General features: G+C 41.3%; 1 protein-coding gene across 4 annotated transcripts in view; it reads right to left on the reverse strand.

The window, feature by feature from the left end:
* Positions 1-7,388: 7,388 nt before the first annotated feature.
* Positions 7,389-15,851, reverse strand: part of osbpl1a (oxysterol binding protein-like 1A) — a 31,286-nt gene continuing 22,823 nt past the window's right edge. For all 4 annotated transcript variants that reach the window (XM_072660234.1, XM_072660233.1, XM_072660236.1 and 1 more), the window contains 7 exons: positions 15,498-15,605; positions 15,225-15,314; positions 14,583-14,709; positions 13,671-13,784; positions 13,402-13,525; positions 10,290-10,380; positions 7,389-8,355 (listed from right to left, as the gene is read on the reverse strand). In XM_072660234.1, coding sequence (XP_072516335.1) covers positions 8,253-8,355; positions 10,290-10,380; positions 13,402-13,525; positions 13,671-13,784; positions 14,583-14,709; positions 15,225-15,314; positions 15,498-15,605 — 757 coding nt within the window. In that variant the 3' untranslated portion in view covers positions 7,389-8,252. The remainder of the gene's footprint in view (positions 8,356-10,289; positions 10,381-13,401; positions 13,526-13,670; positions 13,785-14,582; positions 14,710-15,224; positions 15,315-15,497; positions 15,606-15,851) is intronic.

Below are 15,851 nucleotides of genomic sequence, written 5' to 3' on the forward strand. Positions count from 1 at the left end.
CAATGAAATTCTTACTTTGCCGTTCCTCATAATCTTATAAATATCAGTATAATAAGAAGAATAAGTGTGTATATACATATATATATATATATATATAAATCTTCTTAAAATCAATATAAAAAGAAAACGTATGTAAGTATAACAAATATATATACATATATATACTTATTCTGTTTCTCTTATACTGATATTTATAAGATTTTATATATATATATATATATATATATATATATATATATATATATATATATATATATGTGTGTGTGTGAATAGAGGAACTGCAAAGTAAGAATTTCATTGTACAGTGGAACTGCTTGTCGCCCATGACAATAATACTATATATATATATACACACACAAGTAAAGCTAAGTAAAGGAAAAACACTAAAGTTAAAGAGTACAGTACAGTATGGATGCATATGGACACTGTGTGAGTAGAGTAGAAAGTAAAAAGTAATCAGTATTGTAAACAGAAGCAGAGATGTATGTAGTGGGCTCATCTTAATGTTCGCATGTCAGAGATCAGCCAGTTCAGAGTGGAAGGGGTAAGGTGGTGTTCAGAAGCCTGATGGCCTGTGGATAAAAACTGTTCATCAGTCTGGCTGCCCTGGACTTCACACTCCTGTAGCGTCGGCCCGATGGTAGGAGCGTGAAGAGGCAGTGTTGAGGGTGTGTACTGTCCCTGATAATGCTGTGGGCCCTCCTGATGACCCTGGTCCTGCGGTGAGGGGAAGGCTGCTCCGGAAATGCACTGATGGTTATTTCACATTTGTTTATATAGGAAACGTACATGACTGGTGTAGCGTAGTGGGTAACCTTGATAGACTAGGGTTCCAATTTTCAGGCTGGTTAAGCTTAAGACTTCACACCAATAAGAGTCCCTTAACTACATTTCTTAAGAGACTCTTAACTCTTAACTACATTCTCCTACCTGTGTACCATGATTCACATAAATGACCTTGCTTAGGTGCAATCTCAGAAGTGCGTAAATAATTATAACTACATCATAACTATAATTATAATAATATAATAACTAAAACTATCCACTGATCTAAAGCATAAATTTGAAAAACTAGATAAACAATGATTTCACTGTACTTGCAGGTTCTATTAAAGCAGCATTATGCGAGAATTGGTATACAGTTGGAGAGTGTAATTGCAATAGGAGCGTTCTGGCCCAGAGTGGGAATGACGGAAACGCCGTTCTCCCTGTTCCAGTCAGTGGAGCATCAGCATGATCCTGAAGCTGATAGTTTAAATCAGTAAAATTACTTTATAATGTTCCTTTAAACACTTACAAACCACCATATTCCTAATTTATCTAATAAGCACTTATCATAACATTAAATATAACCCTTCTTAGCTTAGTTTAGTTTAAATCTGTAAGTTTTAACAGTATCATGATTTATGAAGGTGTTTATTTTTTCATTAGCTTTGTGATTTACAAGATCAAACAGAGAGTTAGAAATCTTTTAAAATTTGTATCATAATAAGAATCAGTATTTTTTAATGGTTTACTTGGATTATTAAAGATTGAGGAAAAGTTTAGGTAACAGTTCTAAAATATATATATATATTATTTATTTATTTATTTATTTTAGAATTGTCTACCTAAACTTTCCCTCTATCAATGTTTAATAACGGAATCTCACTGTCGCCTAGGCTACGGCCCTATTATGACATCATCACACCTATATATATATATATATATTAGCGTTGTACTCGGTCAGTCTGTTTGCTGACACTCCAGGAGAAGGGGAAATATGAAGACACAACTGAAGAAGCTCATGCCTTTTCTGGTGTCCATGCCTGCCCATGTGCTGAAGACCGCACTGCGGGCAGTAACCGGGGCTGCTGGACGGGTCAAGAGCTTCTTCCAGGGGCTCAAGAAGAACATTTCCAGGCTGATGAAGCTGAATCTGGTAGAAATGGACATCTTCATATATAGTGAGTAGTCTCTCCATGAGTTCTTTTGATATGCAGTACAAAACGTCCAAATGTTTGTGGACACCCTTCTAATGAATGCATTGAGCTACTTTAAGTTGCACCTATTGCTGACCCAGATGTGCAAACGCGCACACACACACACACACACACACACACACACACACACACACACACACACACACACACACACACACACACACACACAGCTTGTCTAGTCAGCAGGTGCCTGAATACTTTTGTCCATGTAGTGTGTTGCTGAAGATTCCAGGAGAACAGCAGATCATGCCACTGTCAAAAGCACTAGGAGCACTGTCCTCCTTGCAGTACTGGGCCTACATACAGTCCTGATATTAAACATAATAGAATTGGTTACTTTAACCTGATTTCAGTTCAAATCCTGTAACAATGCTAACACTGTGTTACCTTGACTCCACAGATTACTTGGTGATGGACAGTCCTGAGGCTGCAATGATGGTTCTGGAAATGGCGGGTATGTTTAACGACAGTCCACATTTAATTCAGCTGAATTCGTATCTGAATGACGCTGATTTTGGAATGGAATTGTTTATTTCTCACACTGATTTCTCTGATTTGTTCTCCACAGAGAGCCGCCAAAAGAGAAATTATTAAGAAAACCCAGCTGCAGCACTGCTCACCGATCTCCAAAATTGAACCTAAATTGAACATCAGCAGTGCTGCAGAAACCAATTTTACTGCTGCAGTTGTGGTCAGAAGTTTCCATACGCTCCTCAGATTGGGTTTTTCACTGATTGTTAATTTTTTTTTACTGAACTGTTCATTTTCTGGGGCTGAACGAGTGACATCATCAACACAGGGTAAAAATGATTCAAGCCTTGGGTGGCCATCAAACAGCGTCTGGCAGGGTTCTGGTTGGGTATCTGACCTGTCTCCTGGGTAGAACTGGTAGAGTTCAGGTAAATGGCTCTGACCCGACTTTTAAACACAGTCCGTTTAACCCCACCTTTATTGATTATTGGGAGGCACTGTCCTTTCAACCCGACTAGCTCAGGGGTGGGCAACTCTGGCAGTTCTGGAGGGACGATTTCCTGCACAGTTTTGTGCTTTTCCTGCTCAAACACACCTAAATTCAACTCATCTGCGGGTTCAGTCGGTCTGGTTGAGCAGGGAAATCAGCAAACTGTGCCGGACTCGTATATCTGACCCGGTATTTATAATTGTGACCCTGGGCTGATTCCAGAAAACCCCCAAAATCATAATTTGCCACCAAATTCTTATTAATTTCTGTAAAAAAAAATATGGATCTCCACTCATTCCACCCCAGAACACTAACAGTTTACTGAAAGCCCAACACTGCCATGATGTCCATCATGAGCGTATGTAAACTTCTCAATACAACTGTGGCTACCAGACCCCCAATACCCCCCAAAATCCCCCAAAACAATTATCTGAGGATATCAGGTTTATACAAATTTACTGTAGTGGATCAGGACCAACTAGAAAGAGAAACAGATGTGGCCATGGGCTTAACTGGACTACATGAGCAGAAGGGTCAAGAAGATCAAGGATACAGGAGAGAACAGGGCCATCTTATACAAGCAGAAGATGAAGAAGATGATGGTGATGCAGTTGTTCCTGATGTTGAGTTCCATCAGACAAGGGCATGAGGTTGCCTCAGAAGAAGATGCCCAGGCCTCTATGCCTGTTCCTGATGTTGAGCTCCTTCAGAGAGTTCCATCAGACAAGGGCATGAGGTTGCCTCATACAGAGGTGCCTGGGCTTCTATGCCTGTTCCTGATGTTGAGCTCCTTCAGAGAGTTCCATCAGACAAGGGCATGAGGTTGCCTCATACAGAGGTGCCAGGGCTTCTATGCCTGTTCCTGATGTTGAGCTCCTTCAGAGAGTTCCATCAGACAAGGGCATGAGGTTGCCTCATACAGAGGTGCCTGGGCCTCTATGCCTGTTCCTGATATTGAGCTCCTTCAGAGAGTTCCATCAGACAAGGGCATGAGGTTGCCTCAGAAGAAGATGCCCAGGCCTCTATGCATGTTCCTGATGTTGAGCTCCATCAGAGAACTCCATCAGACAAGGGCATGAGGTTGCCTCATACAGAGGTGCCTGGGCCTCTATGCCTGTTCCTGATATTGAGCTCCTTCAGAGAGTTCCATCAGACAAGGGCATGAGGTTGCCTCAGAAGAAGATGCCCAGGCCTCTATGCATGTTCCTGATGTTGAGCTCCATCAGAGAACTCCATCAGACAAGGGCATGAGGTTGCCTCATACAGAGGTGCCTGGGCTTCTATGCCTGTTCCTGATGTTGAGCTCCTTCAGAGAGTTCCATCAGACAAGGGCATGAGGTTGCCTCAGAAGAAGATGCCCAGGCCTCTATGCCTGTTCCTGATGTTGAGCTCCATCAGAGAACTCCATCAGACCAGCATATAGGTGTCTACAAGTGTCTGTGGCTGCTCCAGAGGACCTTTTACAGAAGGAAGGTAAGACTTTGTAATTCAATAGCAGGATCTGCAACCACATCAGCAACATATCAGACACCATCTCCTGAGGTAAGCAATTGAAGATACTGTTCATCTTACAGGAGACAATTACACTTACATTTTAAAGTCAGGAGAAATGCCCTCGTTTGGAGATTACAGTTTTTGATCTGTACCTTAAATGTTCCCACAGATGCATCCTATTCCTCTTATTGACATTCCTCTGCACAAGTGACAACAGATGGCAGCTTTCCTGCTTCCCGCAAAGAAGCGAGAAGGGTTTGACCATCATCTGCAACAGTGTAGAAAGGAGACCACAGTCCAAACCTCTGCTCAAGGCCACGTTCTGCTGACCGAACCACCAGTCAATGAATGGACTTGGGAATTGGGACTCAACGACACCATCTGGCCAAGGAACCATCAGCGAAACCGGCTCCCTACAGCTAATATGAATAAACCTGATAGAAGCATGATCACGCCTCTACTCGTACTGTCAACCTATGCTGTTTCTAGAACTTCCAAAAGACCCATAGTGACATTTTCTGACCATTTCTGAACTCATGACAACGTATGACATTTAACGATTTCTGTTGAAGTGATACCTCTCCTCCAGAGAGCTCTATCGAACGCGGGTACCAGCGAGATGCCCAGGCTTCTTGAAGTTGAGCTCTTGAGCTCTACCAGACAAGCACATGGATGTCTCAAAGTGGTCATCAAAAGCGCCTGGCAGGATTCTGGTTGGGTATCGGACCTGTCTCCTGTGGAGAATTGGTAGAGTTCAGTTCATTGGTTGGTTTGTTGGCTCTGACCCGACTTTTAAACACAGTCCATTTAACCCCATCTTTCTTGTTTACTTGGAGGCATTGTGTTTTCAACCGACTAGCTCAGGGGTGGGCAACTCTGGCAGTTCTGGAGAGCCGGATTCCGGCACAGTTTTGTGCTTTTCCTGCTCAAACTCACCTAAATTCAACTCACCTGCGGGTTCAGTCGGTCTGGTTGAGCAGGGAAATTATCAAACTGTGCCGGACTCGTATATCTGACCCGGTATTTATAATTGTGACCCTGGGCTGATTCCGGAAAACCCCCAAAATCACCAAATAATGTCACCAAATTCTTGTTTATTTCGGTAAAAAATATGGATCTCCACTCATTCCACCTCAGAACACATCAACAGTTCACTGAAAGCCCAGCTCTGCCATGATGTCCATCATGAGCGTATGTTAACTCCTCTCAACATCTGTAGCTACCAGACCCCCAATACCCCCAAAAATCCCCTAAAACAATTATCTGAGGATATCAGGTTTGTACAAATGTACTGTAGTGCAGTTGAGCAGGGAAATCAGCAAACTGTGCCGGACTGTCATGGTACATCTGACCCTGTGTTTATAATCGTGACCCTGGGTTGATTGTCTGGGTCTTGAGGTCTCCAGAAGACCCTCTACATAAGGTAGGTAAGGTAACTCAATAGCAAGATCTGCAAGCACATCACTGTACCAGACACCATCTGAGGTGAGTAATGTAAGACACTGTGCTTCCTACTGGAGACATTTACACATAACCAAAAACAAATGCTTCCAGCTTCTTTCTTCTAAAGTTATCTAAACTTTACTGCAGTAATTATTTATTTTTCTGACGACATTTTACTTCTGCTCCTCACATTTTCACCCAATTATCTGAACTTTCCTCTTCTTACATTTTAAAAACAGCCTCGTTCCTCCTATTAAAAAAACCCTCTCCAGATAAATCTCTCATCCAGAAACCTACCTAAGAGATCATCACACCTGCACACGTCCCGCCACTCTCCAGCGAGCTCACAGCAGACGTCTGTAGTCTAGTATGAAGACTGTGTCCGTGGCAGAGACTCAAGAGAGCTGCAGTGAAACGTCCCGACTGAGCCCCACATTTACATTCCAATAAAGCTTATTGATCACACGCCTCTGAAGTCTGACTTTCTGCAGCTTTACAGAACTTCTAGACAACGACTCCTCATATTTTCCTCCATGAAGCTCATGTTGATGCTCAGTAGAGCACAGAGACGCTCCTTTAATAGAGCTGATATTACTGAAATGCTTCATTTTCAATGGGCAGATCTGCAGCTGAAACAGGAGCCTAGTGCAGCCCAACATTTTTAACATCAATATTTTAATAGATCATTCTCCTCATTATGACTTTTAGAGAAATGGGGTTTTGGGGGGGGGGGGGGGGGCTTTCAGCCTTTGTTTTCCTTCCATTACTTTTACTTTTCTACTTGAAGTGGTTCTGAAACCAGTACTTTTACACTTTTACTGGAGTAAAAAGCTTCAGTTAATACTTCAGCTTCTATAGAAGTCTTTTAAACCCTCCACGTGATTCTGCTGTTCGGACACTCTACTCTAGGTCGCTCCTCTATTTTGGTGCCAGGACGAAGCATAATCTGGCTGCTTTTCTTCCATGTGTCCTGAGAGATGGTGGGTCAGGCCTAGTTGTACTTTAAGGGCTCATGGTAGGGATCAGGTTCAGTCCATTACGATTAGGTAGGTAGTTGGACCTTTTTTGGCTGCGTGGGCCAGCGTCAGATATTTCAGTGAAGGGTACGCAAAGAGGGAATTATTTAAATGTACATTTTATTTCTATTTTGTCCATTTGGAGAATTACTGCCAATAGATTAGGACTCTCTGGAGCTGATTAACATGACCCTATTGGCACCATGCTGCCAAATGCCAGGTGTGGGCTAGAGGGTTATAGTTGGGTGGTGATCATCGAAGATCCTGACCTCATTGACTTGCATCTTGAATGCAATCAAATATTCACAGTAATCCTCCTTTAAAATCTAGTACAAAGTCTTCCTCCCGGGACAGTAGAGACTCCAACAAAAGCAGGATCAACTCAATTAATATCCCTGATTTCAGAAGAAACAAAGAATGAGCAGGTGTCCCAATACTTTTGTCCATTTTCGACAAAGAGTTGGCCTATTTTCAGTGACCACACAGACCTGCTTGTATCTGATTAGGTGTTTATTTTTCACATTTTTGTAAATGTAGGTTTACAGTCTGCTAATATACACAACATAAATCCAATGAATAATTTACATATTTTGGAGGAAATCTGACAAAATGAACAAACGAGAACTCGGACTTGCTAGGGGTTAAAGTTAGGTGCACCAACCACTTCAAATGGTCCAAAACAACTAACTAACAGCCAAAGTCATGTACACTGCAGTGTATACAGTTTATACTGAGGTTTTTCACATTCTTGGGTTCTTGAGAATAAGTTTAACTCAAGCACTCATTCATACACACTCACACACACACACACACACACACACACCACTACAACAATTCCATATTCAACCCATATTAAACTACAACAGGTATCCACAGTAAAATCTGTAAAATACAGGACTGCTTAGTCCGTTAGTGAAAACAGAGGAAAGAGGCATCTTATAAAAAATAAGACTCTGAAGTAAAGAGCAGCTGTGAGCAGTAGGTCCTCCAGTACTGCTACTGGACATCTGCATAGATAAACATCGTTTCAACAGGCTGCTCTGAGCGCTGGTTAAGAAGGACAGAAGATGGGCCAAATGCATTTCATCATTACTCATCACCAACTGTTCCAAAGGTCTGAACGCTGGTCCTCTCACCTGATGGTCATTATTGCTATTTTGAGCCCTTTATTAAGGCCAGCTTGTGAAAATCAGCGATTCTGATGACTGCATTTGCTCCCATAGTTTATCTGTATGAAGTGGTGAGTCAGTGAGTGATAGGGTACTTGCACTCCGTCAGAAAGAGCTTGGAACAGAATGGAAGGAGTTAGTCGTGCAGGTTGTCCGCGAAGCCACAGCTCAGCTGGAAGGTACTGGATCAGTAAATGTCAGGCACTTCGGAATAATCTCGGTTCCAGTAAGCGGTGGAGAACAGCCAGTCTGGAACGTTGTTGTGGGGGTTCGGCCCTTGATGAAACCACCTGGGCAAAGACAGCACTGTTACAACAGAGTTTGAGCAGTGAACAGTTTGTGCTGTATTTGTAGTATAACGTCGTGGTCACACAGAAACCTTCATTTATGACGTTTTCTTTTTACTTTTTGGTCTAATGTGAATCCGGAAGTAGTTCTTCACATTGTGTCCAAATTTCATGATGAACAGACCAATAGAAATGCTCCAAAATAGACTACACTAAAATATTTTACATGGACTTCCATCGAAAGTTAAGAAGGATTGTCTTTCTCCTGTAAAGCTGCTGGTTTGGAGATACAAGGTTTTTGTGTGTGACAGCAACGGTATATGAATGCTGAGTACCACTGCCCTGCAAAAGGGAGCGCTTAACCCTTTAATGTGAGATAATTAAAGAAATGAATGGTCTAAGGTCATAATTATATATATATATATATATATATATATATATATATATATATATATATATATATATATATATATGGTAACAATCATCTATAATTATTTCAATTGATTAATTTAAATAAATAATTCATAGCATAAATAAAATCAAATACATGTTTTCTGCACCCTGGTGAATTACAATATGTATACAAACACATACAGATCTGTTCATTTAACTTAATTTTAAAGGCATTTCTATTAAATGTATTTTCTTAAATAATTGGTGAAAAGATCAATTAAACTGGTAATTATTTGATGATTAAGGCTTTAAAGGGTTAATAAAGATCAAGCACACTTTACCAACATCGCACAGCAGTACAACATCAATCAACCTCTGCATTTAACCAATCCATTGCAGTAAACACACACACACACTAGTGATTGAGGCAGTCAGGGCACACACCCAGGGTAATTCATTATTACTAATACTAATATATTATTACTAATATAATATATTACTAATATAATAATGTATTATTATTACTATTATTATTATTTCGAAGGGATCATTTTGCCCTAGCTATAATTAATAGGGGTGTAAGAAAATATTGCTATACATAAATATTGGAACATTTTATTTTGCAATACTGTCTCTGCTCTTAAATAGCTTTTTAATGAATAGTTTAGATATAAAAATTGGTGTCAGGCGGTGGTTTAGTGCCCTGTTTAAACCCCGACCACTAGATAGCAGGGTTGTACTCTTCAGATCCCACTGTTCTGTAAACCTTCATTTTATGCATATTCAGATTTCTATACTATGCTAATTTTCCCTAAATTTGCTGGGAAAAAAAATGCAATATATCAACTAGCTAACAGTATCGCAATACACCATTATCTACTGAATAGTAACCCCTGTACCATGATATGCATCGTATCGCCAGGCTCTTACCAATACGCATCCTTAATAACTGACAGATTTGAGGGAAATCTTTTTACATTTGAACTACCTGGCAGTTCATTCTCAGCTGAATGTTTAGGGATCTCTTTACATTTTTGGGACAATTTGGTAGGGAATGGTCTTGGATTAAGGGTCTGCCATTTGCTTCCCCTACAACACACTGGACTAATCTACGGACTATTCTACAGAGAACGTCCTGAAGATGCCATTTTATTAACTGGGATGGTGCCAACAGCCTGCATCAGCCACAGCATGCTCCACAGATTCAGTTCATCAACACACAAAAATAAAAATCACATCAGAAAACCAGCAAGCAGGTCAAACCTGGGGCCTCTGCTCAGCACAGCAAAGCCACAGGACACAGATCAGGATGAAATGGAGAAACAGATTTTAGTGTGAGCCACAAAACACAGAACGCCTGCAGTAGCAGAATTCACTGTATAGTTGTAAAGCTATGTCTGTGTGTGTATTTGCATGTGTAGTGACAGACTTACACGACTGACCGGAGCAGGTGTGTGTGTGAGGCAGAGCTCATATTCTAGTGTGTTTAGTTTCGTACATGCAGCATTAATGAGGAAGAGTGAGTGAGGGAAAAGCTACTGCACCTCGCCTTCCAGTCCTCGTCAGACTTGGAGCGGTTCTTCCGTGCTGCCCGCTGCTTCTCTTCTAGGCGCTTCTTCTCCTGACTCGCCAGGTCTGCGGGAAGAGGGCAAAACACACAGGTGAAAAATGAAGCACAATGCCCAGAATGTATGCATGTGCATCCTCTGCAGATATGTCGGGAATCTGTTATTTTGATCAGATTAATTATTCATTATTAATTATTATTACATTTCATATGAAATCCTGAACAATGAGGCAGAAGTTTCAGCCTCAGCTACATCTACTGTGCAATATACCCATATATACCCACATATAATAATACGTTTGACAATATAGTGAAGAAATTATATATATATATATATATATATATATATATATATATATATATATATATATATATATATATATATACATACATATACACACACACACACACACATACATATACATTATATATACATACATACATACATATACATTATATTTATATATATATATATACAGTGAGTCCAAGAAGTATTTGATCCCTTGCTGATTTTCTTCGTTGGCCCACTAATAAAGACATGATCATTCTATACTTTTAATGGTAGATGTATTCTTACATGGAGAGACAGAATATTAAAAAGAAAATCCAGAAAATAAATCTAAGGAATATATATTAATTGATTTGTATTTCATGGAGTGAAATAAGTATTTGATCCCTTAGTATTCATTAGCAGTTCTGGCTTTTACAGACCAGTTAGACACTCCCAATCAACTTGTTACCTGACCTGAAGCCACCTGTTCTCACTAATCACTTGTGTGAAAAACACCTGTCCACAGAATCAGACAGATCACACAGATTTCAAGTCTCCAACATGGGTAAAACCAAAGAGCTGTCACAGGACCTCAGAGTCAGAATTGTTGACCTTCACAAAGCTGGAATGGGCTACAAAAAGATTAGTAAGGTGTTGGATGTGAAAGTAACAACTATTGGTGCAATTATCAGAAAGTTTAAAGAGTATAACATGACAATCAACAGACCTCGGCCCGGTGCTCCAAAGAAGATTTCGCCTCGTGGGGTGGCAATGATGCTGAGAACAGTCAGAAATCGTCCTGCAACCACTCGGCAGGAGTTAGCAAATGACCTGAAGGCAGCTGGGACCACAGTTTGCAAGGAAACAATTGGCAACACTTTGCGCAACAATGGATTCACATCCTGCAGTGCCCGAAAGGTACCCCTGCTGAAGAGAGCACATGTGGAGGCGCGCCTCAAGTATGCCAATGATCATTTGAAAGATGAACCAAGTTATTGGGAGAAGGTTTTGTGGTCAGACGAGACCAAAATTGAACTTTTTGGCCTCAACTCCACCCGCCATGTGTGGAGGAAGAAAAATGCTGCCTATGACCCCAAGAACACTGTGCCCACCGTCAAGCATGGAGGTGGAAGCATAATGTTTTGGGGGTGTTTCTCTGCCAAGGGTACAGGGCTACTTCACCGCATCACTGGGAAGATGGATGGAGCCATGTACCGCACAATCCTGAGGGACAACCTCCTCCCCTCTGCCAGGGATCTGAAAATGGGCCGTGGTTGGGTCTTCCAACATGATAACGACCCTAAACATACAGCAAAGGCAACAAAGGATTGGCTCAAGAAAAATCACATTAAGGTCATGGAGTGGCCCAGCCAGTCGCCAGACCTCAATCCGATCGAAAATCTATGGAGGGAGCTGAAGGTCAGAGTTGCCAAGCGACAGCCCACCAACCTTCATGATTTAGAGAGGATCTGCAAAGAAGAGTGGGCCAAAATTCCCCCTGGTGTGTGTGCTAAACTTGTGGTTAACTACAACAAACGTCTCACCGCTGTGCTTGCAAACAAAGGCTTTGCCACTAAGTATTGAGTGTGTTTGGCAAGAGGGATCAAATACTTATTTTCCTCATTGAAATACAAATTAATTAAAATATATTCTTTAAAATTATATTCTGGATTTTTGTCTTGATATTCTGTCTCTCCATGTTAGAATATATCTACCATTAAAAGTGCAGAAGGATAGTGTCTTTATTAGTGGGCAAACAAAGAAAATCAGCAAGGGATCAAATACTTCTTGGACTCACTGTATATATATTTACTATATTGTCAAATGTATTATTATATGTGGGTATATATGGGTATATTGCACAGTAGATGTAGCTGAGGCTGAAACTTCTGCCTCATTGTTCAGGATTTCATATGAAATGTAATATATATATATACACACACACACACACACACACACACACACACACACACACACACACACACACACACACACACACACACACACAACCTTGCCAAAAGTATTTCCACAAGGTTTAGGAGTTTAGTGTTTATGGGAATTTCTTCCAGAAGCAACCGCCAAACCCAGACTCGTCCATCGGATTGCCAGACGGAGAAGCGTGATTGGTCACTCCAGAGAACACGTCTCCACTGCTCTCTAGGGTCCAGCGGCAGCGTGCTTTACACCCCTGCATCCCACACTTTGCACTGCACTCAGTGATGTAAGGCTTGGATGTAGCTGCTCGGCAACTGAAACTGAACGCTCTCTGTTCTTCAGCTAATCTGAAGCCACATGAAGTTTGGAGGTCTGTAGCGATTGACTCTGAGTCGGAGACCACAATGCGCCTCAGTATCCGCTGACCCCAGTCTTTCATTTTATGTGGCCGACTGCGTCGTGGCTGAGCTGCTGTCATTCCCCATCACTTCAAATGTATTATAATAGCACTGACAGATGACTGTGGGATATTTAGTAGTGAGGAAATTTCACGACTGGACTTTGGCATCCAATCACGGTACCACGCTGGAATTCACTGAGCTCCTGAGAGCGTTCCATTCTTTTACAAATGGTCGTCTGCATGCCTAGGGGCTTGCTTTTATACACCTGTGGCCTTGGAATTGATTGAAACACCTGATTTTAATGATTTGGATGGGTGAGTAAATACTTTTGGCAATATAGTGTGCATATATATATATATATTATATATATATATATATATATATATATATATACATATATACACACACACACTGTCCAAATGTTTGTGGACACCCCTTCTACTGAAAGCATTTAGAGAAGTTAAATCTTGAGTTCTGCTCACCAATGTCTCCGTTCTCCATGGCACGGATGTCGGGTCTAAGTCTGCAGTCTGTTTTGGGAATCACTGCCTCGATCTCTTCATCCACCTCGTTCAGCTGCATGGCAAACGAGGTGAAACTGTACATCTGAAAGACACAAAGCAGCAGCGTCAGATCAGTCAGCACGCGACGGTACCTGCAGGAGCTCGCAAGCCTGCGATCCCAAAGGCTTCTTTGAGCGAATGAAGAACGAGGGAGTGAATAAGTGAGTGTTTCGGAACCGGTGACTCACCTGAGCAGAGTTAGCCGGTCGAGGGGCGATCTTCCACAGGAGCTGGCTGCCTGGAATCACCTCCAGAGAGTCGCCCCCTGGCTGTGGGGACTCCTCAGCCTCAGCACTGGATCCCTGAGCAGCACGCAGCAGGTAATCAGAATTGACATCACTGGCGTTTAATTTACACAGGATCATTTAAATCATTTATTTATTTATTGTTATAATTAGTTTGATCTACATAATATGTGATCTATATAATAATATTATAGTTTGTATTATACTAGATATAAAAAGGTAAAGGTGCAAGTAATTGTCACTGGACTATGTACAGCGAAATGTTTCCTCCACATTTGACCCATCTGTGGTAGTGAACACACACACACCCAGAGCGGTGGGCAGCCAATCCAGCTCTCGAGGAGCAGGTAGGGTGAAGGGCCTTGCTCAAGCGTTCAACAGTGGCAGCTTGCAGAGCTCTGAGCTCTAACCGCTGAGCCACCACTGTCACTCGCTAGTGTCATCCGAGCCAAGGGTAGTTATTCCCACTATTAAGTAGGTTGTCATAATATTTAATATTTCTATAATAAATGATATGACTTACATGATATATAATATTTCCATATATTCTGTAGTTCTGTAACTTTTCATACTGGTTTTATGTTTTTCTCTATGTGATTTTCTTATTTGTGCAGTGTACTTGGGTCCCTTAAAAGGTGCATATAAATAAAATACTATTATCATTATTATAACAGTAGGATTTTTAAAATTTTGGGGGGCAATTTTTACATTTGAAAATAGCCTGAATAGTTAAATCAACACATACATCATGTCAAAACCAACCATCTGGAATTGTGCATCGCTCTGCATCAGTATGTGTTGACACTATTATTGGGCTCACCATTACAGAGCCAGTTAATATCTAGGAAGCTTCACCTGTTTGCTGCTTTTCTTCTCCTCTGCGACCTTCTTATCGTTCTTCTTGTGGGCTTCAAACGTTGCAGGGTCGACTGTGTACATGCACTCCGTCCACTTCCCATACAGCATACACACTTTCTTTTTGCTGTGTGTGAGAGAGAGAGACACAAAGGAGTGGCAAGTGAATTTTGCACATTCCCTTTTAAAGGCACTTGCGTATAATTTAATACCCACATGTTTCATATCAAACTGTTCAGAACAATCCCAGCTCTGCCTATAATAAGGCCCCATGTGACCTAGAACACTGTGTGAAGAGATTATCTGGCCCTAAACCTGAAAAACTTTACACTGAGAAGTCTTTAGTGATTTCCTGACCAGTGTCCGCTGGTCAGTTTGCACAAATCCACCAGTTTGACACAGCGAGAGGCCAAAAATGAGTGTCTCAACCCTTCTGCATAGCCTCATAACTTTGGATGTGAGTCATGTACAATCCCGCAATGAGCTGCAATGGAAAGGGCGGAGTCTACAGATTCAGGAAATGCCGTATGAACCGTATTTCAGCGCTGTATTATCACAGAGATATTAATAGAAATATCGAGAAACATCACAATTGGATGTGCTGACTCGTTCATACACCCCACAGGGTTAATCAGCACTTACCTCTTGTCTAGAATGTAGCCCTCGACCTTGTGCAGCTCCTTCCCAAAAAGACCACAAGGTTTGAAGTTCAGGCAGCACCTCTCACCAGTTCTGTCGGACACACAGACGGATCACGGTCACTGTGCCATCAGTGCTAACCGCTTGTATGTAACTGTATAATAACTGTATGTAAGAGGAGGTGCAGCAGAGGTCGCTGTGAGGGATCAGTGACTGTGATCAGAGTGTGGAAATGAGCTGATCTGAGGCAGTACTGGTGATGCCGTCGTCCCCCACCTGTGGTTAATCACCTCCACGTTGCCGTACTGCTCGATCCACAGCTGCCCCACGATGATGTTGTGAACGCAACACGTCGGGTTTGTCCACGTGTAAGCTTCGTTATACCTGGAAGAATTACGCAATGTGTGGCCAAATTAATCTTAAGAAAATCTAATATGGCAAATATAGCAAAAACTTAAGGTCATACTGAAGTAATTTGTATTTTTTTTATTATATTTCATTAGCTATTTTACAAATAATCAAAACTGACAGCGGAATTAACAATTACTGTTCATTTGCAGAGCTGTTTATAGTTGAATTCAGCAAATACACCATTTTTTTCAGAAGTATTTTGGAGAATTGCTAATAAAA

The sequence above is a fragment of the Salminus brasiliensis genome, chromosome 17 (genome assembly GCF_030463535.1).
Source record: "Salminus brasiliensis chromosome 17, fSalBra1.hap2, whole genome shotgun sequence".
NCBI classification, from domain to species: Eukaryota; Metazoa; Chordata; class Actinopteri; order Characiformes; family Bryconidae; genus Salminus; species Salminus brasiliensis.